This window comes from Chiloscyllium plagiosum, chromosome 10 (assembly GCF_004010195.1).
Source record: "Chiloscyllium plagiosum isolate BGI_BamShark_2017 chromosome 10, ASM401019v2, whole genome shotgun sequence".
Taxonomy (NCBI): domain Eukaryota; kingdom Metazoa; phylum Chordata; class Chondrichthyes; order Orectolobiformes; family Hemiscylliidae; genus Chiloscyllium; species Chiloscyllium plagiosum.
The window spans coordinates 91,882,382-91,908,550 of NC_057719.1; the positions used below are offsets into that span (position 1 = coordinate 91,882,382).

Consider the following 26,169-nt stretch of genomic DNA (forward strand, 5'->3'; position numbering starts at 1 on the left):
TTATGAGGGGGCATAGCTTTAAATTAAGGGGTGGTAGGTATAGGACAGATGTTAGGGGTAGGTTCTTTACTCAGCGAGTCGTGAGTTCATGGAATGCCCTGCCAGTAGCAGTGGTGGCCTCTCCCTCTTTATGGGCATTTAAATGGGCATTGGATAGGCATATGGAGGATAGTGGGCTAGTGTAGGTTAGGTGGGTTTGGATCGGTGCAACATCGAGGGCCAAAGGGCCTGTACTGTGCTGTATTCTGCTATGTTCTATGTTCTAGAGGAAGTGGTGGAGGCAACATTTAAAAGGCATCTAGATGGGCATATGGGCCAGGTGCTGGCAGGTGGGACTAGATTGGGTTGGGGTATCTGGTCGGCATGGACGAGTTGCTGTACATCTCTATGACTGTAAAGGAGAACAGGGTCGTTTTGAAAGAAGGATATTCCCCCAGCTGTGAAACTACAGGGAGGAGAACTTTGGACAAATGAAATCATCAACACCTCCACTTCCCCCCGCCTCCCTCCCCCGGCTGACAGTTGGAGTTTTGCTGCACGAACATATATCACAAGAATCAGAATGTTCCAGCACAGGAGGCAGCTATTCAGCCCCTCATGTCTGCTCTTCAAACAAACATCATTATCTTGTGCCAACCTTTTCCCTACATTCCCTAGCATTTCTATCCAAGTTACCATCCTTCACCCAATTAGGAAGAAACCAACCTCAGTGACTTCCCAGCCTCCCCATTCCTCCATCCTTTGCTCTCTTTACCTGATTTATGACGGCGTTGCTGATATCCCCGCCAACATTATCAAAGTAAGCGTCCACTCCGGCCGGACAGTATTCCCGGAGCTTCTCCGCCACGTTATCCTTCTTGTAGTTGATGGCTCCGTCAAAACCAATCTCGCTGACCAAGAGCTGACATTTCTCATCAGAGCCGCAGATCCCAACAACTCGGGAGCACCCTTCGAGCCGACCAATCTGCGGGCACCACGACAATGTTAGACAATTAAACGGATCAGCCTGCTGCCTCCGAACATACTGGAAACGAAATAGAATGTCAAGGTTTCCGAACAGGAGAAGCGATTGCATAATCCCATCAATATACATCCGTATATTACAAAAAGGAGCATTTTATTCATTAGATTCCAACTGACAAACACAGAGACACACAGCTTTGAGTTTACCTTTGGAGAGTTTACCAACGTTCTCAGTCTCACTGATCTCAATTAACATCTCCAGAGTATAAGCTGTGAGGCAGCTGCACGAACCACTGTGTCGCCCTGGATGCTGTCCTGGATTTTCCGGACTTTGCCCCCCCACTAATCAAGGGAGTCACTGTTTGTGCTGTGCTGTAGCGGTGATGTATTAGACTATTAGTCCAGAGGTCAATCAACTGAGTGATGTGCAACCAGGCTATCAGAATGCAGTTCATTCATGCTATTCAAGCAAGCTCCACTCACGATACTCTAGGAGAGTGGGTCATAGTCATACAGCACGCAAACAGACCCCTAAGTCCAATTTGTCCATGCTGACTAGGTTTCCAAAACTGAATAGTCCCACTTGCCTGCATTTGGCCCATATCCCACTAAAGCTTTCCTATTTGTGTACCTATCCAAAATGTTGTAACTGCACCTGTATCTACCACTTCCTCTGGCAGTTCATTCCAAACGTGAACCACTCTCGGTGTGAAAATATTGTCCCTCGCCACCCTTTTAAAATCTTTCTCCTCTCACCTCAAAAAACACACCCCTTAGTTTTGAACCCCCCCCAAGGGAAAAACCTTTGCTATTTGCTTGATCTATACCCCTCATGATTTTATAAATATCTGAGGTCAACCCTCAACCTCCAGTGAAAACCGCCTATCCAGCCCTCTGCTTATAACCCAAACCCCCCAGTCCCAGCAACAGCTTTCCTGAACTCTCTCCAATTCCGTTGACGGTGAGGTTACCTGACCCGCCAACATCCCACAGGCTCCTGCTGCACCGCTGACGACCATCGTTTGATTGGCTCCGGGTGTCACGTGACCTTTTTCTCTCACCCCCAGCAAAGCGGTGAGGCCAGGCATTCCCACAGCACCCAGCAGGTAGGAGAGGTGCCCGTCAACGAGCTCAGGGTCAATCTAGAAAGTGGACAAAACAGTCACGTGAAACGGAAGAAAAAAAAAAGAGAGATCAACCTTAACCCAACCCGCGCAGCCGAGCCAACGACAGGATCTGGGTGCTGTACGTCTGTTACAGCACCTCAGCTTCACTGGTCACCATCATCCTCCTCACACTGTTGATGGGAAACGTACTGGGTCAAAATTGGTGTCACTTTTCCTCCCCTGAAATAGTGACTGCATTTCACAAGGACTTCACTGGCTGTAGCAACCTGAAGGGATTTCCTTCTTTCTAAACATTGCCAATGAAGTGGAAGACGGACTTTGCCCAGAGTGCAAGATTGAGCTCAATACAGAACGAATGCAATCCTGTGGGACTCTGCCCAGTGAATTTGATTAAAATGACCACTGTTAAAAATCTACATAGTCCATTAGGTTTGACTAGAAAGAGAGCAAATTAGCAAGTACATACAGGTTAGACCCTCAGCATGCAACTCTTACACCGTAGGTGGCGTGGTGGCTCAGTGGTTAGCACTGTTGCCTCACAGCGCCAGGGATCCGGGTTCGATTCCCGCCTCAGGTGGTTGTCTGTGTGGAGTTTGCACATTCTCCCAGTGTCTGTGCAGGTTTCCTCCCACAATTCAAAGATGCAGCAGATTAGGTGAATTGGCTGTGCTAAATTGCCCATATAGTGTTCCCGGATGCCCATAGGGTGGGTGCATTAGTCTGGGGTAAATGTAGGGGAGTGGGTTACTGTTCGGAGGGTCGGTGTGGACTGGTTGGGCAGAAGGCCCCGTTTCCATACTGTCGGGAATCTAATCTAGTGCCCTCTGGAATGCCACAATTGAATCGGTCTCCTCCATATTCTACACACTAGCTACTTGCTGTGTGAAATGGATTTTTCTCACATCATCTTTGCTTTATTTACACAGAACTGTACATTTTTATCTGAAGGGCCAGTTTCCCCACTGTAGGGATTCTATAATTCCAGTTGTTTGGTTGGTCTCCAGTACACCTTATTTTTAATGTTTTATAGCTATCTCTCTGCCCCATTTAAATCGGATTATAGCTCATCCCTTCACTTGTTAGTCAGCTGTTGACACTTTTCTCACACCGTCTAACCCTCTTGATCACCTGCAAAGACTCATTATTTGGCCTGTCAACACTCCACTCACACCATTTGTGCCACCTTTTGATCCCTCTGCCTATAATTTATGGGTCTGTGTGCTTCTCTCGCACTTCACCTAACAAAGGGGTAACACTCTTAAAGCTTGGTGATTTCAAATAAACCTGTTGGGACTATAACCTGGTATCATCTGATTTCTGACAATTATAACTGATCACGTTGTGTGTCGTTAATACTTCACTCAAAGTCTGCCATGCTAATGGGTCATTTGTCCACTGTGGTTTATAATCGGAGGAGGGAAGCATGCCTAGGCAAGCAGGGTTCAAGGTACGATACTGTGATCAACAATCAATGAGAACAAAAATTGTTGGAATCATCATAGAGTCACACCGCATAAAAACAGGCCCTTCGGTCCAACCAGTCCACACCAACTCTGTTCCCTGCGCTTGGCCCATGTCCCTCCAAACCTTTCCTTTTCACGAATTTATCCAAATGTCTTTTAGACATTGTAATTGCAACTGCATCCGCCCCTTTCTCTGGCAGTTCCCTCCATTCCAGGCAACAGCCTGGTAAATCTTTTTTGAACCCTCCCCAGTTTAACAATGTCCCTGCTATAACAAGGTGACGAGAACGGCACACAGTACTCCAGACGAGGCCTCACCAATGTCCTGTACAACTTCAACATGACTTCCCAGTCTTCCTTCTCCAGATACTTCCACTTGACTGAAGGAGGAATAGAGACGGACTAGTTCCCAATAGTAAAAGTCTTTGATTTATCAATTAGCAGTCACGTAGCTTACAGTATCTGGAAAATGGGTGTCAAACAGACTATCTTTTGGCGCATGATGCTTTTTACTGCAGTGAACACGGCTCCTGCTTTTGTGTAGATTTGATTGTCAATGTTTGAAAGAAACACTCTCCAGCTTGAGAGCCGATCACACAGCTGTTCACTGACACAAGGCCTTTGTCATCGATAACTGGTCACCAGTCTTCAGACCAACCAGCTACTTAAAAAAAAAAGCAAAAAATGCTGCGGATGTTGGAAATCCGAAATAAAAACAAAGTGCTAGAGAAGCCCAGTTGGTGTGACAGCATCTGTTGATCAAGAGGCACAGTTCAGAACTGCTCTGAAGATTGTATTGGACTCGAAACGTTAACTGTTTCCTCACCATAAATGCTGCCAGACCCACTGAGTTTCTCCAGCATTCTCTATGCTTCAGAGACTGGCACACTGGTCAGAGGCTGCACACAAGGAAAGCATTATACAACGCTAAATTGTGTTGGAACTTCATAGTTGGACATTGGAATGTCACATTAATGCGAGCGCTATGCTAAAAACCTCTTTCACTTCTGGTGCGCTAAACACACAAAAGGAAAATGCAGAAATTCTGACACAGGATCCTCTCAATAGCTCCTTCCATTTATCCGAACAATTCAATCGAATATTTTTCTGCTCCAATTAAATAATCACCATGGCAACAAAGCATCTCTTTTCTCCAATGTGATGAATTACATTATTAGGTTGTCAGCTTCTATCTCGAATGAGGTGATCACAGGGTTGCAAGTCACTCCGACTTTGCAGGCTGTTGCAGCACAGCAGTGAGTCACCAACCTCAGCAAATCCTCATCAGAGCTACCCAGCTCCCTCCAACCAACAGGAGGTGCTGTTTAAACACGGCTGGTTAACAGTCGCGAGTGCACTGGTTCAAAGGAAAAAAAGGTTCAACAACTTTGAGGGCAGGGAATAGCACGATTATTGGAAGAATGATCCAATTAGTTTCACCTCCACCTTTCCAGAGAGCTCATGCAGGGAAGAAGGGCCCCCTTCATGCTGGCTGACTCCTTACCTGGTTGGGCCTACACATGCCTGGAGCCTCACAGCAATGGACTCGACTTAGAGATGGACAATAAACGTAGGCCTCATCCCGTAATCGAATCAAGTTAAAAAAAAAACCCAACTCAGAGGATCACGTTCCTATCTGAAATAAGATTCCGGTGTTTAAAATTCAGGATTAGATCATTCTCAACATCTTAATTCCAATAAAACATGGACATTCTTCTTTCTTTTTAACCCCCCAAAAAATGAAACATGGCATAGGAGAGACCATTTAGATCTGGAGTCTGTTCTGCCCCTTAGTAAGACCATGTGGGTAAGGTGTACCTGAACTCGGTTTGCTCCAGATCTCTCCAAACTTGGTCTTGAACATTTGCACTGGACTCTCCCCACACTTTTTGTTCAGACAGTCATGGGGTGACACAGCGGTTAGCACTGCGGTCTCACAGCACCAGGGCCCTGGGTTCGATTCCACCCGCTGGTGACCTTCTGCGTGGAGTCTGCACGTTCTCCCAGTGTCTGCGTGGGTCTCCTCCCACAGATGGTTAGACAGGTTGGCTATGCTAAATTGTCCCACAGTGTCCAGGGATATGTAGGGTAGGTGGGTTAGCCATGGGAAATGCCGGCTGACAGGGATTTGGGGTTGAGGTTGAGTCGGGGTTGGATGCTCTTCCGAGGGTCAGTGTGTCGAAGGGTTGAATGGCCCCCTTCCACACTGTAGGGCGCTCTGCTACCGGTCTTGTTGTAAAGTTATAACTCATTATAAAGAAAGTTATAACACCTTGTTCTGGACCCTCCTCTTCAGAAGAAGTTTTTAAAAAACAAATACATACTCCTTTAATTATATCAATTAAATTATCCCTTCACATTTAATATTTAAAATACTACTAGCTTAGTCTGTCCTTGTAATTTAACTTTAAGGCACTGGTGAATACCTGTTACACTGTCCAAGGTCAATACTTCATTACTAAAGTCCAGTGTCCAGATCTGGACTTCGTTTGCTGTAGATGGAGTCTGACCAAGACCCCCTCTGTACAACTGAAACACAACCTTCTCAATCTTTTATTCCAGCCCCTCTCGAATAACGACCAACATTCCGTACATTTTTGGAGTGTTTTTTTTTGTAGCTGGCTCCTCTCCATTTGAAACATTACGCCTCTTGACCGAAGTTGCATCGAATGAGAAAACATGCTCTCCCCCAGCAACCAGAAGTGCCATTTACCACAATGCAAAGTGGCCCAATATGGAGTCTCAGAAACAATTTTAAATAAAATTTATACACTAAAAAAAGAGGGCTACAGAAACACATTCTGCATATTTATTTACAACTCATGGGATCTGGGCGATACTGGCAAGGCTAATGTTTGCTGCCTTCCCTAACAGCCTCTCAAGCCGCATAGTACAAGGGCAACTTCAGAGGGTGGGTAAGAGTCAGCCATATTGTATCGAGTCTGGAGTTACCTTCAGGCAGCACCTTCCAAATCCACAGCCACTTCCTACAAGAAGGACAAGGGCAGCAGATACACGGGAGCACCACCCTCCTCCAAGCCACTCTGCGCCCACATTTGGAAACATACTCCTTCAGCATCACTGGATCTAAATCCTGGAACTCCCTCACCGTTAGTGGGGCGTACCGTGGGTCAACCTACAGCACCCAGACTACAGCTCACCACCATCTTCTCAAAGGGCAACTAAGGACGGACAATAAACTCTGGCCAGCCAGCCAGAGAATTTAAAAAAATGTGAGCCAGACCAGGTAAGGATGGCAGATTTCTTTCTCTAAAAAAAAAGGCATTACTAAAGATGGATTCTTACAACAGCTGATAGTAACCATGAAACTATCACCGAGACCAGCTTTCTTAAGATTCCCTACAGTGCGGAAACAGGCCCTTTGGCTCATGGGCAGCACGGTGGCACAGTGGTTAGCACTGCTGCCTCACAGCGCCTGAGACCCGGGTTCAATTCCTGCCTCAGGCGACTGACTGTGTGGAGTTTGCACATTCTCCCCGTGGTCTGCGTGGGTTTCCTCCGGGTGCTCCGGTTTCCTCCCACAAGTCCAAAGATGAGCAGGTTAGGTGAATTGCCCATGCTAAATTGCCCATAGTGTTAGGTAAGGGGTAAATGTAGGGGCATGGGTAGGTTGCGCTTCGGCGGGTCGGTGTGGACTTGTTGGGCCGAAGGGCCTGTTTCCACACTGTAATGTAATCTAATCTAATCTAAAGTCCACACTGACCCTCCGAAGAGTAACCCACCCAAACCCATTCACTTGCTCCCTACTAATGCACCTATCACTATGCACAATTTAGCATGGCCAATTCACCTAACCTGCACATCTTTGGACTGTGGGAGGAAACTGGAGCACCCGGAGGAAACCCATGCAGACACGGGGAGAATGTGCAAACTCCACACAGACAGTCACCCAAGGCTGGAATTGAACCGGAGTCCCTGGTGCTGCGAGGCAGCTGTGCTAACCACTGAGCCACCATTTATATTCTTGGTTAATGAGTTGAATTTCTATTCCATGAGGTATCATGTTGGGATTTGGACCCATATCCCCAGAGGATTGACCTGGGGCCTCTTGCGTTACTGGCCCACAGATATTACCTAACGTCACCATCCACCCCCTGGAAGGTAAGTGACATTTTAAGAGTAGGTGTGAGGGAAGCGATGGAGGGCAGCACCGCAATGGCCTTGAACTTTGGGAAGGAACGTGGTGCAACGAGAGACTACCTTAGTCAGGACAGCCCCATCCACAACAGCTCGTGTCTGCCAGGGCCAGCTGAACGAAGTCACGACGTCACATTTGCGAAAGTTCTGGTGTTTACTGTCTTCAACCAGACCCACTCCTCCACCAGTCACCACACTCGACACTTGCCACGGAAGCAGGTAATCTGCACCAGTGTCTTCATTCATCTTACATCGCTGCCGAGATCAAATCAAAGGCAAACATTAAGTGCTGGGACACTAATCAATTCCAGAGCAGCTCAATGAAGGTTTGAGTGATGAGAAGAATGCGGGGCAGGGGACAAGAGTATGCCGTCCAGATCAATGGGATTAGTTTGGGGTTCTGTCACCCTTCTCTAACCAATCATCTCAGTTATGGGTGTGCCCCCACTGTCTGGCATTCCCTTTGTATGAACGTGCGCCTGGATGATCTGGCTTTCAGATTTTCCCTGCTGCAGATAAGGAATTTCTCCCGATTTGCTCTGATTTACTACTGATGCAGCGAGTGCTTTTCCTTACAACCTCGGGATGCCCCGATGTGCTGGTCACCCTCACCTCAACGGACTCCTACAGTTCAGTGCTGAGGGAATGCAGCACCTTCCGATGTGATGGTAAACTAAGGCTCTTCCTGTCAGAAGCACAAAATTACACGAGGCACGGATCTGGTGGAAATGGTGCTGGAAAAGCACAGCAGGTCAGGCAGCACACCCAAGGAGCAAGAAAAATCAACATTTCAGGCAAAAGCCATTCCTGAAGAAGGGCTTTTGCCCGAAACGTCGATTTTCCTGCTCCTCAGATGCTGCTGCTGTTTTTCCAGCACCACTCTAATCTTGACTCTCATCTCCAGCATCTCACTTTCGGCAAATACTGGTGTAGGTCTAGGGTGAGAGGAGGGGGAAAAGCTTAAAGGATAGATGTGTGAAAAAAAATGTTTTTTTTTTAAAAAGAAATGTGCCTGGATCAGCTGCTGAGGGGATTGGTAGAAGCAGGTACTAAAGCAATGTTTAAGTATCACTTAGACAGGTGAACAGTCACAAGATAGAGGGATATTGAGCACGTGCAGGCAGATGGGATTAGTTTGGAATAGCATGATGGTCAGCACCAACATAGTGGGCCAAAGGGTCTGTTCCTGTGCTGTATTGCTCCCTATTTTTATGTTTCTCTGTCTAGCCCCATAGTCGGACGCAAAAGATTTCATGGCCTCGATTTTAAAGGATTAATTCAGCACTTAAAACAGATCGCCTCTCCACAGCGTCTCAGAGTGCTTTATTGTTGAAACCGCAGCCGCGTTTGTAACGTAAGAATCCCGACAGCTGAACTGCACAAAGCAGGCTGCACAAACTGCAGCAAATCCTCTCACACTGAACGCCGTTTGGCAGTAACACTGAAGGAAGCAAGGAGCCAATGTCAACCGTGGCTCCACTGGTATCATTGTCGCCTCGGAGTTAGAAAGTTGACACACAGTTTTAAGTCCCTATTCCTAACATTTGGAGGGAGAAAGATGTACCCCACATCTGAACGCCAACGCCCACCACCAAGTGTGGCTCGGCAGCAGCACTACTGATGGAGATGGGCGGGTTCTAAAGGGCACAGCTGTTAGACTAAGTCTGCAGTCAGTGGTGAGGGAACCAAGAGAGAAAAACATACTTTACCCCTTCCTTGCCAATCTGCCAGCTGCAGATACATTAGTAAGAGTGACCAGTGCACAGTCCTTATGGAGACAAAGTCCTTCCTTCATATTGAGAATAACTTCCATCATGTTTTGTGGAACTCTCTCGGTGCTAAACAGACCCAAGATTGGAGTATCCCTGATGCGCTGTGGGCCATAAACACCAGCAGAATTGTACCCCAGCACAGTCTGTAACCTCATGGCCTGGCATATCCCCCCCACTCAGCCCTTACCAACAAGCCAGGGGATCAACCCCGGTTCAAAGAGTGCAGGAGGGCATGCCCGAAAATAGGGTAACCACCTGATGAAGCTGCCAAGCAGGACTACTTGCAGACCAAAATGGCAAGAGATAGACAGAGCTAAGTGATCCCACAGCCAATGGATTAGATCTTGGCTCTGCAATCCTGTCAGTGAATGGTAGCAGCCCATCAAGCAGCAGGAGGAGCAGAAAGCTGTACAAAATATCTCCATTCTGAAATGATGGCAGAGCGCAGAGGCTGAAGCATCTGCAACAACCTTCAGGTTGAGAGTTACTTATTGTTGGATTCCTAGCCTCGGACCTGCTCTTTAGATTCCCTACAGAGTGGAAACAGGCCCTTTGGCCCAACAAGTCCACACTGGCCCTCTCTGAAGAGTGACTCACCCAGACCCATTCCCCCTACCCTAATACTCTACATTTCCCCTTGTTGATGCATCCCTGGACATTACGGACAATTTAGCATGACCAATTCACCCTAACCTGCACATCTTTGGATTGTGGGTGGAAACCAGAGCACCCGGAGAAAACCCACGCAGACACGGGGAGAATGTCTGTGTGGAGTTTGCACAGGCGCCCCAGGCTGGAATCGAACCTGGGTCATGTAGCCACAGTATTTCTATGGCTAATTCAGTTGAACTTCTGGACAATGGTAACCCCTCAGGATGTTTGATGGTGGGGAATGCAGTAACACCACTGAATGTCAAGAGGAGATGATTAGATTATTGTTGTTGGAGATGTTAGTTAATGCAGTGAAGCCACTAAAATGTGGAATCATCTTTGCAGAGTAATGGGTCGCTGTTGTAGGCAATATGGCTGTTGATCTAAACATACAACCCCAATGTCCAAATATCTGATACCCTCTCTACAGTAATTTATATACTGTACCAGTAATATATTGCAAAGCTTGGACATTTTGTAAAACTTCATGCACAAATAATGGCAGAATATGCTGCGTATGAAATGCAGACTTTGAACTTCCCTCCTCATTCCCACTGCCTGGTTGATAAAAGATTCCTGATAAGACAAGTCCAGCATTGTGATGGACCCTCGATTGTCTAAAGGTTGACATTACGTCTGAGAAATAAAACGTTGAGGTAAACATTGCATCCGAGCAACCCAAAAGGAACATGTACCTACCATGTAAGGATCCACAGACAGGAATTTGGTGCAAACCTTCACTTGCCCCTCTTGCAAATCCTGAGGCAGGTAACTCTCCTCCACCCTAAAATTCTCAGCAACTGGCTCTCCATTCTTCCCTGAGGACAGGAGAAAGGAAGAAACATAAATATTCCTTTCCTGGAGATCAATCCGGGTGCCCTCTTCCCTGATGTGAGCCATAGATCACAGCGTTTACCAGACTAGTAATCCACAGGACACACATTCAATTACAGCAAATTTGAATTGCTTTACCTTTAAAACAAACATTTGTAAAAATTATCTTGAAACTGGCAGGCTACAATAAAAACCCAATGGTTTAGTAATGTCTCCTTACAAAGACAATTCTATTGTGGGCGGCACAGTGGCACAGTGGTTAGCACTGCTGCCTCACAGCGCCAGAGACCCGGGTTCAATTCCCACCTCAGGCGACTGACTGTGTGGAGTTTGCACGTTCTCCCCGTGTCTGCGTGGGTTTCCTCCGGGTGCTCCGGTTTCCTCCCACAGTCCAAAGATGTGCAGGTTAGGTGAATTGGTCATGCTAAATTGCCCATAGTATTGGGTAAGGGGTAAATGTAGGGGTATGGGTGGGTTGCGCTTCGGCGAACTTGTTGGGCCGAAGGGCCTGTTTCCACACTGTAATGTAATCTACTGTCCTTATCCAGATTGGCCACATGCAGATGTACAACAAATGCTGGTCTTGTAAGTGAAGTCTTGATCCTGAGAAGAGACATTTTTTAACCTAAGAAGAGAGCATGACAATCACAGCTATTCCTTGTGTGAGGTTACTAACATGGGATTTTATTTGATGTGGTGAGATTAACGTGAACATAAGTTGGTGTGGATATTCACAGAGTCTTACAACAGGTTGGCACTGCTGCCTCACAGCACGAGGGTTCCAGGTTCGAATCCCACCTCGGGCGAGGAGTTTGCACATTCTTCCCGTGTCTGCGTGGGTTTCCTCCCGGTGCTCCGGTTTCCTCCCACAGTCCAAAGATGTGCAGGTCAGGTGAATTGGCCCTTAGCGTTAGGTGCATTAGTCAGAGGGAAGGGGGTCTGGCTGGGTTACTCTTTGGAGGGTCGGTGTGGACTTGCTGGGCCGAAGGGCCTGTTTCCACACTGTAGGGAATCTAATCTGATCTTCTAACACTTCAAAAGAGATTGTAAGGACGGTGGCTTCCTATTTTCCTGCATCTTTGATTGTGGGCTGAAATGGGAAAAAGAATTGTTTTAAAAGCTAAGCATTGTTGCATGCTTTAAAAACAAGTTTACACAGTTACTTGTTCAGTGGGGAAAAGCTAGTTTCAAATGAGCTGGAGCTACGGGCTGTGTACAAATGGAGATTTGGCTAGCAAAAAGTATCGATTGTCATTGTCACCATTTCACAGCCGGAAGGTCCCCTTGCCCGTCAACAAATTTGAGAGTGACTCCTAAGTAGCTAAACAGATTGGGGATGTGAATGTTCAGGATATAACCCAATGGACCTTTGAAAGGGGAGGAGCTGTTTCTGCTCTGCAGTAAAAAGCAACTCAGACCTGAAGATACCCTCATCTGCTGCTAGGAGCTGTGAATTTTGTTTTTAAGGAATAAATCAGAGACCTTTTAAGTGTGAACCAGTCACCCTGTACCTTCTGCAAACAAGTGAAGTACCTGGAGAAAGAAGATTGAGAAGCAGCATTCTGAACAGCAAAAAGGTCACCTCAGCAAACCCTGTAAACAAGGGTCAGTGACCTGCCCTCCCAATCTTCCCCAACTTCACAAACACCTTCCACCCTGACCTTTAGTTCACATGGACTACCTCTGACACCTCCCTCCCCCTACTGGATGACTTCATCTCTATCTCCAGCGACCAACTCAACACGGACATCTGTTTCAGACCTACAGACTCCCACAGCTACCTTGACAACAGCTCCTTCTACCCCCGCACCCCTCCCTTCCTATAAAAACATAATCCCTCACTTCCAATCCCTCTGCCTCCATCATATCTGTACCTAGGAGGTGCAATTCCACTCCCAAACATCCCAGATGGCCTATTTAAAGGACTGCAATTTCCCCTCCCACGTGGTCAACAATACCCTCCAGCGCAACTCCTCCACTACCTTTACCTCCACCCTCAAACCCCACCCCTCCAACTGCAACAAGACTAGAACACCCCTGGTCCTCACCTTCCATCCCGTTAATCTCTGGATACAGCGCATTGTCCTCTGCCACTTACGCCACCTACAGTCAGACCTCACCCACCGCACCCCTATCTGCATTCTGCAGAGACCATTCCCTCAGGGACTCCCTCGTTCGATCCGCAACCCCCCCCACCAACTCACCCTCCACACCCGGCAACTTCCCCTGCTGCCGCACAAGGTGTAAAAATCCACGTCCACACCACCATTCCCCTCACCGCTGTCCAAGGCCCCAAAAGGATCTTTTCACATCTAGCAGAGATTTTCCTGCACATCCACCCAACTCACCTCTGTTCATATCGGCCCAATTTGCAGTGAAAACACTGCATTTTGGTGCAGAAGGGTTGGAACCGGTTGCTCTCCATCTCTCTGCCCATTTGCATTCTCATGGCTACTGCCGCTTTCGCTTACCCTGAAGGTAGTTGTCTCTTGCTGTGCGAGACAGCTATCCCAATCTCACATTTAACATCATTTCACTAACACTGATACGTTCACAGAACATGTACTCTAGTTGAGTGCAGGGAGGCTCATTTCACCGTTTCCCACAATAACCTACAGCCTCTCCTGTTCTAACTTGAAGCCAACTCCAACCTGCAGCCTCAATAGACAAAAGACAATAATGCAGGAGCAGGCCATTCGGCCCTTCGAGCCAGCACCACCATTCATTATAATCATGGCTAACCATCTACAATCAGCATCCTGTTCCTGCCTTATCCCCATAACCCTTGATTCCACTGTCTTTAAGAGCTCTATCCATCTCTTTCTTGAAAGCATCCAAAGACTTGGCCTCACTGCCTTCTGGGGCAGAACATTCCACACAGCCACCACTCTCTGGGTGAAGAAGTTTCTTCTCAACTCTGTTCTAAATGGCCTACCCCTTATTTTTAAGCTGTGTCTTCTGGTTCTGGACTCCCCCATCAGCGGAAACATGTTTCCTACCTCCAGAGTATCGAATCCTTTAATAATCTTATACGTCTCAATCAGATCCCCTCTCATCCTTCTAAACTCAAGTGTACACAAGCCCAGTCGCTCCAATCTTTCAATATATGATAGTCCCGCCATTCTGGGAATTGACCTCGTGAACCAACGCTGCACTCCCTCAATAGCCAGAATGTCCTTCCTCAAATTCGGAGGCCAAAACTGCACACAATACTCCAGGCCTTCCCTCGATCTGCTCGATGCTGGGATCTGGGAGTTGGCAGAGGCAGGATCAGCTTCAGGAGTCACTTTCACAAAAGATCATGGATTATAAACAGCCCTGGTATTCCTGGAGAATGGTAGAGGAAGAGCTACACTAAATAGCAGCACTTTGATTGAAGAGTTAGCTACAGACCAGTGAGCAGGACAGGAGAAAGGAAAATAACATTCGAGGAGAAAAGAAGACGTGGCATTTGAAAACTTCTGTGCAGAAGCAGCACTTTTAAAATTTGGTTTGGTATTTCCTCAGGAACATATAACAGTACACCACAGAATAGGTCCTCGGTGTTGTGCTGACCATTTATCCTACTCTAAGTCAAATTAACCCTATATTTTACTATCATCCATGTTCCATATCCAAGAGTCACCTAATGTCCCGAATGTATCTGACTCTACTACCACGAATGTGCAAGCAGAAAGTTACAATTTTATTTCATATTTTTAAAAAATATGTGTTTTATTTTCAAAGTGACTTTGCTGAGTGGCGTGACTTCACTTAGCAATGCAAAGTATTGCGTCTTACAGATTGTGAAGCTGTAATGGTTTGAAAAGGAAGATTACTCAAAACCTAGCACATCGGTTCCCTGTGGAATCGATGACTCACCTTAAAGTTGCAACTCTCAGGAATGAAACAACAACTTTAAGTGAGGACTTCCTGTACATAAGCCTATGTTCAGCTGACAGTGACGATACAAAGCCTGGGTTCAAAGTGGAAACTTCCACCTCCTGATTGCAATTGGCTGCACCCCTCTCCACTCTTCGGGGACTGTTTCCCGCATGACTGTGGGTTTGTTGCATGATGCTCCCTGTGATGTATGCCTATGGATAAGCTAATGGAGTGCAAATGGGCACTTTAGAATAAGCAGGAGCAGCAGTAGCCATGAGAATGCAAACGGGCAGAGAGATGGAGAGCAACCAGTTCCAGCCCTTCTGCACCAAAACACAGCATTTTCACACAAATTGCTCCGATATCCACATATGAGGTGGGGCAGGTTGGTGGTAGCTGCCCTAGAAGCTTCTTTAGGTCAGGGTTTATGCTGAATGCACTGACAAGTGCCCGAAGATATCAGCTACCGCACCCTCATGCAGGCCTTTCACCTTGATATCCTGATCTGATAGAGCACTGAGGGGTCAAGTGCAGGGTAGAAGTGTGTGTCAGGCACCAATACAAAAATACAGCTCTGGCTTGACCAAATTAACCAGCATGCAGTGGGGACGGCAAGAACGGGCTAGAATAGCCTAGATCAGCAAGAGGAGTTACCAAGTAGACAGAAACCGGAATGCAAGGTCACAGCTACAACCACACAAGATGCTGTAACACAGAATTCCTAATGGACAGCTGATTGGATGAAGTAGTCGTGTGACCAAATTACTCGGAGTTGGTCAGCTCAGTTGGTTGGATGACAATACAGAGCAATTCCAACTGCGCAGGTTCAATTTCAGCATCAGCTGAGGTTACCAATGAGGACTCTCCTTCTCAACCTCTCCCCTTGCCCGAGGCATGGTGATCCCCAGGTTAATTCATCACCAGTTGTCCCTCTAATGAGAGCAGCAGCCCAATGGTCTGGAAGATTACGACGATCTTGCCTTTTGCATAACTAGGTTACTGGAAATGGAAAACTTTCATTTAAATAGCACTCCTCACAATCTCAGGATGCTTTCAACATGCTTTAGAACCAACTTGTGTTTAATGGTATAGGTACTACTATAATGTGGGAAATGTGGCGATCTATTTGTGCACAGAACGCTCCCGCAAACAGGAAGTCAACAGTGATTTGATCATCTATTTTGCCGATTTTGACAGAGGGACAAATATTGGCCAGGACACCAGGGAGATTTTTTCCTGCTCCGAATGATCTATTACATCCATGGTGTGTGACGTCGCTGGCAAGTCATCCCTCATTACTAGTTGAACTCAGTGGCAGCTGAGGGCAGCCAAGAGTCAACCGCCTTTCTGCCAGTCTGGAGTCACATGTAGGCAGAGTTCCTTCCCTGAAGGATATTAGTGAACCGGATGGATTGTCAAAACAATGATAGTTTTGTGGCAACCATTACTGAAGGTGACTTTCAATTCCAGATTCTGTGCGTTATTAATTGAATTTAAAGTCCACCAGCGTTCTTTCCCCCCCCTCCCAACTTTGGAGATCTTCCTCAACAGTCCACTTCATCTTGCCGATGTCACCACTAGGTGGCACAGTGGCTTAACGTGCTCAGAAACAGACCAAAGTGGCGAGTGACGCAGGGAGGAGGAGGAGGGAGGACAGTGAGATTACAGTGGCCAGCAGCAAGGGAGAGCAGGGCATTATCTCCTCCTCCCCCATTAGCCAGGGGCAGGGGGCAGTCAGGAGACTCTGTCACAGCCACCATCTTGCATGCACGGGTGTCCATCTTTGTTGGCCATCTTGCAGTTCAATCACACATGTGCCACGCCTTAAAACCTACCACTTTGAGCAAGGCTTTCCTTTTCTTTTGTTTAAATCCTGGATAAAACCTCATATTTTAAAATAACCGTTTTAAACTGGTGTCAGGGAAGCGAGTTAATGGATTGCTCAAATGACACTCACCTGGCCGAGAGTTTAATACGACTTGTTGAATCGATGCCATTTGGACGGTGAATGGACACAATTGGCTCGTTTCTACGAAAGGTATCCGTTAAAACCAGAAGGATCAGGTAAATATCTGCAATTAACAAACCAAACAAAAAAAATCTCAAACTTTGGTTTGCTTTCCCCAGAATTTTGTTCCAACTCCTCAACGGAGGCCACTGAACAAACAACCTGGATTTCAGCAAGACATTTGATAAGGTGCCACATGAGAAAGGTAACTAGGATTAGAATGAGCTTTGTCTCACGAACTGACATGAGGACAGCGAAAAGTTTCTCTGTCGCCACTTATGGCACCATCTTAGGAATAGATTCTGAAGTACAAGTCCTGAGGAAAACAAATTTAGAAATATAAAGAAATAAAGAGTCCAGCATTTACAGGTCTACATGCTGTCTTAGGTACAAAGTCATAGGAATTATTTAGAAAAATAAATAAATAAAAAGTTTAGAATAACAGGGCGGCACGTTGGCTCAGTGGTTAGCACTGCTGCCTCACAGCGCCAGGGACCCAGGTTCGATTCACGCCTTGAGTGACTGTCTGTGTGGAGTTTGCACATTCTCTCCGTGGGTTTCCTCCGGGTGCTCCGGTTTCCTCCCACAGTCCGAAGGTGGGCAGGTCAGGGTGAATTGGCCGTGCTAAATTGCCCAGAGTGCTAGGTGCATTAGTCAGGGGTAGATACAGGGTAGTGGAATGGGTCTGGGTGGGTTACTCTTTGGAGGGTTCATGTGGACTTGTTGGGCCAAATGGCCCGTTTCCACGCTGTAGGGAATCTAAAAACAGTCCTTCCGATCCAGTCTGCAGTGGCACCTAGCCTCCAGACCTTTCCAAGCTTCAACTCAAGGCCAGGAGTCCGTGCTGACTTCACTCAAGGGCGGGAGCTGAGGAGAAGAAGAAAGGAAAAAAAAACCATGAGTAGAAAAAAAAAAGGAAGGATTGAGCAGATGAGCTCCAACAGAGGAGTCCTACTCTGCCGCCATCTTGGAAAAAGATTGAGGAGCTGGACGAGACTTCAAAAGGTTTTGGGGAATACATTCCCATGTACAGAAGACTGGTCAAGCACAAGAATTGAGGATTAGCACCAGAGGGATCAGCACTGGGGCCTCAACTATTTACAACCTATATTTATCACGTGGGCGAAGGGACTGACCGCACTGTAGTCACATTTGCTGAGGATGGAAAAGAAGGAGGATACAAAGGGATCTGGGCAGATTGAATGAGGGAGCAGAAGTGGCACAAAAAAGTGGGAATAAATGAGAACTGGGAGGAAGAATAGAAAAGCAGAATGTTATTGAAATGGAGAGGGAAAGCTCCAGTACCCCTCAGTCACAAAATACCCGCAGGTACAGCAAATAATTAGAAAGGCAAATGGAAGGTTGTCTTTATGGTAAGGGAGGTGGCATATCAGAGCACACACACCTGGCTACAGCGGTACAGGCCTTTGGTGAGACCACATCGGGAGGGCCATAATACAGTTTTGGACACTTTGTTAAAGGACGAACGATGCCCTCAACTGACGTTTGGGACATAGGGTTTCTCTTACAAAGAGAAAGTCTTTACAGTTTGGGCCTGTACCCGTCGGGGGTTAGAAGAAAGAAGGTGATTTTATTGAATCACAGGACCTGGAAGGGTTTTGATGCTGGAATCAGAGGCTATATCCCATCTTGCCACTCCCATTGGGGACATATTGAACTCTGGAGATGGGCAGAGCTCCTGTTTAACATGGAGGGTTGTTGATGTGTGGAATTCTCTTCCACAGACAGCAGTGGATGCTGGCTCATTGAATGTATTTAAGGGGGAGATGGACAGAGTTTTGACTTACAAGTGGCTTGAAGGCACTGACAGGAAAGTGTGATTAAGATTGCAAATCATACTACCTCAGTCCTGAGAGTCCTCGGTCATTATGTTCATGGCTAATTTCAACATTGACTTGACCTGTCTATAACATACTGCTGGCATGCCCTCCTGCACTCTCCATTGAACCAGACTTGATCCCCTGGCTTGATGGTAATGGTTGAGTGGGGGACATCTCAGGCCATGAGGTTGTACTGGAATACAATTCTGCTGCTGTTAATGGCCCCAGTGCCTCATGGATACCCAGTGTTGAGCTGCTAGATCAGTTCAAAGTCTGTCCCATTTAGCGCGGGGATAGTGCCACACAGCACACAATGGAGGTTATTCTCAATGTGAAGGCAGGACTTCATCTCCACAAAAGACTGTGCGGTGGTCACTTTTACCGGCTGCAGTAGGGATGAAGTCAAGTACGTTTTTTCCTCTTATTGGTTCCTTTACCAGCTGCCACAGACCCAGTCTGGCAACTATACTCTTCAGGACCCGACCAGCTCGATCAGTAATGCTGCTGCTGAGCCACTCTTGGTGGTGGACATCGAGAACCCCACCCAGAGTACATATTGTGCTCTTGCCACCCTCAGTGCTTGCTCCAAGTGTTGATCAACATTGAGGAGTACTGATTCATCAGCTGGTACGTGGTAACCAGTAAGAGGTTTCCTTGCCCATTTTTAACCTGAAGGCATGACACTTCATGGCATCTGGAGTTGATGTCAAGGACTCCCAGGGAACTCCCTCCTGACCATATCCCATGGTGCCCCCACCTCTGCTGGGTCCGTCCCGCGGGTGGGACAGGTCATATCCCGGGACAGTAATGGTGGTGTCTGGGGGGTTATCTGTAAGATATGATGCCGTAAGAATGCCTATGTTGCTTGATTAGTCTGCGAGACAGCTCTCCCAATTTCGGTACTAGCCCTCAGATGTTGGTAAGGAGGACTTTGCGCGGTCGACAGGGCGGTTTGTGTTTTTGTCATTGTCTTCTGCGGTTCCAAGGTCAATGCCAGGTGGTCCGGCCGGTTTCATTGTTGTGACTTTCTCGCCGCCTCCCCTTTGATGTTATTGAATGGTGGAATGAGCTCAAAGCGCTGACTGGCCTACCCTGGTTCCGACATTCATATATCTTCATCCTCATTAGCTTCGGAGGCAGACTTCCAGAGTCAGGCAATGCTCGGACAAAAAAAAAAGGCTCCCCTCCTCAGTTCTAAAATGGCAATTCTTAAATATTAAAAGTAATGCCACTTTTCCTGGGCTCACCCATAACAGTCCTTTTCACATGCGATATTCCAGTCCAATTCAAGTGAATGCAAAAGCACCACCTGCTTCCCAATTGTTGCCTGTCTTTACATGTCTGCCTGAAATACAGCGGGGCTGCAGAAATGTGGGGTAGTCATCATCTTATTGAATGGGGTATCAGGCTGGAGGGACCGAGTGGCCAGTGCAATCCTGCTGCTAACTGGTGATATTTTTGCATGGACACCTCCAGGTCCTTCACGAGGTCAACATCCTCCAGTCTCATTATTATCAAAAATGTTGAAAATATAAGCACAGCTGAACATTTTGGGGACACGTTCCTAACGGTATGTCCGATTTACTGCAACGCTGCCACTCCATTCAGTGCAGCAAGTGTCAATCTCCATCCTACGGTGCAGAAAGAGGATGTATCACCCAAACTCTCTGCTGCCAACACTTTGATTAACATTCTCCCCCCCCCCCCCAACCACCCTTTGCTTGTTTGCTCTGGGTTACAATGGGGAGTTGCCAGAGAAAGGGGCTCAGGGCTCTCACTTGCAACTGCCCTCCCGTATCCATCTGGGCCCCATCACGATCTCAACGTCACTATCCAGTCTTCCCCTCTCCCTCAGGGGCACACATTCCCTCACTGCCTCCCCTCCAACTCTCCTCCCCAACCAGCCACCCCTGCTAATTACACACCCCACTCAGCACACCGCTCCATGAAGGGGGATCAGCTACTTTAAAAAAAAGGTGAACTCCAGTTCAAGTGGGGACATCCTTCAAGAGGCAACACCCCGTAAGACCCTCCCTGAGCTCAATTCAGAAGATCCATCTAGATCCGTCAGAGGAGGAGACAAGAAGCTGCCCTGGTGTTCAGAAATAGGTATCAGACCCAACACTTTGCAATGCCTTCTTTCGGAAATTTTAACAGGGAGGACATATCAAAAGCATGTAATTAGCCGCAATGCTCAGGCTTATGGAAAATGCAATACAATTTCTCTAAGTGTCAGGTCAGAAGTTCTAGCCCTTGAACCAAAACAACTGTTTCCATTCCTTGTTTGCAATTTGAAGTTCCAAAAGGTTTGTAATTAGAGTACTTCATAAAAACCATAGAATGCCGACAGTGTAGAAACAGGCCATTTGGCCGAACAGGTCCACACACTGACCCTCTGAACAGTATCCCACTCAGACCCATTCACCTACTCTGTTACTCTCCATTTCCCCTGGACGTCCAGGTACATGGATCACAAAAGTTAGTATGCAGGCACAACCAGTGGTAAGGAAGGGCTGCTGTTTATTGTAAGGGAATGGGTGATAAAAGTGGAACACAAGCAGATTGAGATTGCACCTGGAATACAGCAGACATTTTATTTCAGAAAGGATAAGTGTACATGTTACACACGTGTATTTATTACACATTTACGTCATTTGGCAGATATATTCTCAATCAGAACAAATTCCAATAGCTCACAGCAATTTGAGCTATCAGCAAAATCAGTCAGACCTCCCACTAAAAACTATCTACATGTATGAGTTAACACTAGGGTAGGCCATTCAGCCCCTCCGGCCTGGTCTGCTGCCATTCAATAAAAGCATGGCTGATCGGATTGTAGTGTTTACTTCCTGACCCTCCATAACCTTTGACTGTCTTAACAGTCAAGAATATCTTGACCTCTGCCTTAAAAAGGTATTCAATGACGTCCACCACACCCAAGCCACTTCATCACTTTTAAGCAGACGTTCCAGACAAAAGTGAGGACGGCAGATGCTGGAAATCAGAGTCTGGATTAAAGTGGTGCTGGAAAAGCACAGCCAGTCAGGCAGCATCCGGGTTTCCTGCTCCTCGGATGCTGCCTGACCTGCTAGCCCCTGGTTCCAGTCTGTTCCTCAAGATGAAATATCCTCTCACCATCCACCATGTCCAGTTCCCTCAGGATCTTGTATGTTTCAATAAGATTATCTCTCAGTTTCTAAACTCCAATGAACACAGGCCCAACCTATCTAATCTTCCCACACCTAGCCCTACATAAATAAAAAAAAAGTAATTGATAGAGTCAACCTTCATTGAACTGGCCGTAACACACACATAGCCTTTCTGACATAAAATGTACACTGTATTCCAGGTGCAATCTCACCATTGTCCTGCATAACTATTTTATCTCCCATTTCCCTACGATAAACAGCAGCTCTTCCTTACCACTTGTTGTGCCTGCACACAAACTTTTGTGATCCATGAACCCAGATGCCCAAATCCCCTGTAGCTCAGACTCTGCAATGTCTCTCTAAATAATGCTGATTTTCTAATCTTCCTTTTGAAGTGCACGAGCTCATATTCCCCCCCCACTACATTCCACCTGCCAACTCACTCACCTGTCTCTATCCTTTGCAGCCTCCCTGTCTCCTCTTCACAACCTATTCTCCTGATGACCCGTGCCATTGGATTTTCTCTGGTCAGGGAAGTCCAGTCCAAGGGGGTCAGGGGCACAATCGTCAATCTTGAGAAGCGGGAGAGCATCGCGGGACTGGCAGAGATTACGGGACAATAGAGAGGGGTAAGGCCATGGAGGGACTTGAGAATGCCAGAACAAACAAACAAAAAAGGTGGTGTTGGTTAACCAGGAGCCTATGTAAGACAGTGAACTCCCAGCGAGAGTCAGGGCGCGGGTGCAAGTGTATGAGATTTAGGACACCTCAGCCAGGAGTGTATTGGAATAGCCAAGTTTAAAAGATTGTAGCTATAGAATGGCTGAGGAAACTATGGGCTTGGGTGGTTTACAGTGGTGAAAAATTAACAGTCTCAGTGAGAGAGCAGAGCTGCAGTCGAAAGTTCATCAAACGTGCCAGCAGGGTTCCAGTCTGGTTCAGTCAGTCAACAACAGCTGACAGGGAGGGAGATGGATTCAACAGATAGGGAACAAAATGGTTTTTAAATTTGTTCACGGGACGTGGGCGTCACTGCCCGTCCCTAGCTGACCCTGAGAAACTGGCGATGAGCTGCTTTCTTGAACCGCTGCAGCCTGTGCACTGTCGATCGACCCACAATGCCTTCTGGGGGGAGAGGGGGTGAAGAGCAGAGAACACCAGCATAGATAACACTTCCAACTCAAGATGGTGAGTAGCTTAGAGGCAAATGTGCAGGTAGTGGCGCCTCTGTCCACACAGGTAGGTTTGAGAGTTTCGAAATGCAAATTGTAAACAGTCCACACTGCTACAGAGGATCAGCGGTGGAGGGAGTGTTGTGCTGGATGTGGTCCCATTGCCTGGTTGGTATGAAGCTGCTCAGGTGAGGTCTCAAGGCCATTGCTACAGGCTGTCCACTCAATATTCCCAGAATAGAGGCCAGGCATTTAGACAGTACGACAACTTACAATTCACTACATCCCATTTGCACATAAACAATTCACTTCAGGTGCCATTTCTCACACACATATTCTCTCCAATCCGCAGAGACGTTTAAATTAACATCTTACTCACCAGCCCCAGCAACCAGGGCGAGAAAATAAAGCTACATCCACACGTATAATCCTGTGTAAAAGAGTGCACCACTCACCTTCCCTTTTATATTGGTGTTTTAAGACAAGCCCCATTAATAGCAACCTTTTAACAGGCAACGTGGGTATACACAAACTCCCACCTCAGCCTGAATTTACGAGCTGCATCCGGGTCCTATCAAAATAAAGTGCAACCACATTAATAAAACTGTGAATTCTCGACTGGAAATTGACAATATTTACTAATGATAAAGGCGGGCTGAAGGTTTCCGGTCCAGACAGAGCAAAACAGAATAGAACAGAAGCCAGGCCTCTCAGGGAGTAAGCTACATCATTTTTCCATCGGGGCTAACCGTGTAACCTGGGTACATTAGCCTGGAGATGAAACCTTCACAGTCTGAGCTGCTGAGGAGCATTTTCTCTTGTCACACCACAGTGACCCTAGAATCACAGCTTAGTGTAGAAAGGCAGAGAGAGAGAGAGAGAGAGACATCAACACAGACAGCAGCTGCGTTCTCTATGCAACCGACAGGTCGCAATCCTGCAATCCTACTTTTATGTTGGAACTGAAACCCCACCCTGTTTACGCTCCTTTTTTTAAAAAAAAATAAAACGCCCCCGCTCCACTCTCCCAGCAGCTGGTTTTTACATTCACCCCAAGTCAAAACACGATCAACTCCCTCTGGAAGAAAGTCAACCCTCCCCCGGAAACTTGACACCCAGTGCAATTTGGTCGAAGACATAACCCCATCTCTCCTCCACCCCAGAGAAACCTCCAAGTACTGTCCAGCATTGTTGCAGATTCCCCTCCCAGCCAGTTATAAAGCAACACGCTCGCCAACGTGAGACAGTTCCTTGCAACCAGTTTACCAGTGTCGACCCTTTCCATGAAACGTGTGCAAGTCCAAGTTGTGAAATAGCAAATGCAACTCCCCCCCCCTTCCCCTCCCAGGGAACAAGTCCTGCCTCAGACACAGAGAAGGGCAGGAGGAAAAAAAAAGTCCTTTTAGTTCTGGTTGGGAGGAGGGGGGGTATTTAAAAGCAAGAGACCCCATTTCCAAACAAAAAACAGCCACTTCTTTTGTATTAAAAAAAACAGTGGTGGTGATTTGCTGACAGGCTGGGTTCTGACGTCAGTGCATAACTTTTACGAAGACGTAGTTTCTTAACTAGGAAGTGAGCCACCAACAGTTTGCAAGGCGAAATTTGGAGGAAAAAAAAAGTTCTGGATTGAGAGGCTGCTGGGCGATTTTGCAAAAGGAAGGAAGGAGGGGGGGGGGGTGTGGAGAAAAAAAAAAACCCCAAGCAAACACTCTGGCCTGAGTAAGTTACAGAAGTTTGGTATTTGTTGTGTTTTGATTTGTGTTTTTTTAAGACCGCCCGTGAGTGCGTGTGAGAGTTGGAGAGGGATGGTCAGTGCAGTGCGGTGCTCAGTTTCCTCCTCGGCCTGCTCCTGAAATTGACGTGAGCAGGTGACCCCCCCCCCTGCAGTTTGCAGCCAGAAAGCTGGGGGGGGGGAGGCAGACAAATTACATCTCCGTTTTCACTCCCCAGCCTTTCAACGCTGGAAACGTTTCGTCTTCTTTGCAAACGGCCTGGCTCTTTTGCTTCCTTCCCCCCCCCCCCAAAAAAAAGTTGCTTTAGATTTTTTTTCCCCCCTGTCCCGTGCAAAGTTTTATTTTTGCAAAGAGGAGAGACCGAGACCAGCTAGACGTGACATAAAACTCTTGAAAGCTTTCATTTTCAAGGCTGACTTCGCTCTTCCTGGTTTTAAACCCCCCCCCCCCATGCGAGTCTGCAACCCTGTGGAAAGTCCCGGTGTATTGACAGGATTTCAAGGCGCTGCGTGCCTTTGGGGAGGGGAGTATTTCTCGCTTTCGGTCGGCAGGCAGGCCGGCCCAACAGGAAATAGAGAGCCCAGGGCCGTTTGTGCGTGGGATTTGGAGAGGTGGAATGTTCCCTCTACCAAAAAGGAACAGTGTGGGTTTTGTTGCATTCAGAGATTTGGGAGAGGTGCTGAGGGATGCTGCAAAACGATCAGGATTGTGCAATTGTAATGTCGCTTGCAGTCTCTCTCTGTGTGTGTGTGTGTGTTTTCTCAGCCCGCGATGAGGTAAACTCTATGACTCAGCCTGTCAAATGCAAGCTCGCCACAGCATTGCGATGGTGCACAGAGGCGGGGGCAGCAGCACTTAATGAGTGAAAGAGTGAATGGGGTCGGGGAGGTGGCTGACTACAGGAGGTGGAGGTGCTGCTGCTTATTGCATTTATTTTTCCAAGGCTTGTTCGTCCGGCTCTGGGCTTGCCTCAGGTATGACTTGTTCCCCCCTCCCACTCAGGTCCTCCTCCTCCTACACCAGTGTGACCCCCCCCCCCCCCTGTGTGTGTGTGTGTGTGTGTGAGAAGTTGCACGCTGGTGCGATCTGAGATTCTAATCTTGTTGAGATTGTGGGTTTTCTCTCTCTCTCTGTGAACTGGGATTGATTCTTATGTAACGTGTTTTTTTTTCCCTTTTGCGCAAAGTAACGCCGCTTTAATGTGATGCAATGTTCACTTTTAAGATGGCTATTGGGACAGCAGCTTGTCAAATGTACACCCGATGTTGGGGGGGGGGGGGATGGGGTGGGAGCAGGAAGTTTCTTTTGCACCCAACGTGGACCTTTCGCCCTCAACGTGTTATGAGCAACAGCCCGGCGCTATGTCAATGCAGGGCCTCCCCTGTGAGACTCAGACAAAGCCCCTTTCTGGGTTCACTGTACATTTGTGCATGG

At 47.3% G+C, this 26,169-nt stretch overlaps 2 protein-coding genes across 8 annotated transcripts in view; one reads left to right on the plus strand and one right to left on the minus strand.

Moving 5' to 3' along the window:
• Positions 1-24,002, minus strand: part of ptgr2 (prostaglandin reductase 2) — a 43,338-nt gene extending 19,336 nt beyond the window's left edge. The window contains exons 1-6 of the mRNA XM_043698520.1: positions 23,458-24,002; positions 16,790-16,904; positions 10,834-10,952; positions 7,775-7,966; positions 1,935-2,105; positions 709-964 (exon numbers count right to left, since the gene is read on the minus strand). Coding sequence (XP_043554455.1) covers positions 709-964; positions 1,935-2,105; positions 7,775-7,966; positions 10,834-10,952; positions 16,790-16,829 — 778 coding nt within the window. The 5' untranslated portion in view covers positions 16,830-16,904; positions 23,458-24,002. The remainder of the gene's footprint in view (positions 1-708; positions 965-1,934; positions 2,106-7,774; positions 7,967-10,833; positions 10,953-16,789; positions 16,905-23,457) is intronic.
• A 414-nt stretch (positions 24,003-24,416) lies between these two features.
• mideasb (mitotic deacetylase associated SANT domain protein b) overlaps positions 24,417-26,169 on the plus strand; it is an 87,083-nt gene continuing 85,330 nt past the window's right edge. The window contains exon 1 of one of the 7 annotated variants that reach the window (XM_043698399.1): positions 24,417-24,721. The gene's annotated coding sequence lies outside the window, so the exon portion shown is untranslated. Of the gene's footprint in view, positions 24,722-25,693; positions 25,710-26,169 lie in introns of those variants that run through there. The other 6 variants (XM_043698398.1, XM_043698400.1, XM_043698397.1 and 3 more) reach the window with 6 other exon arrangements.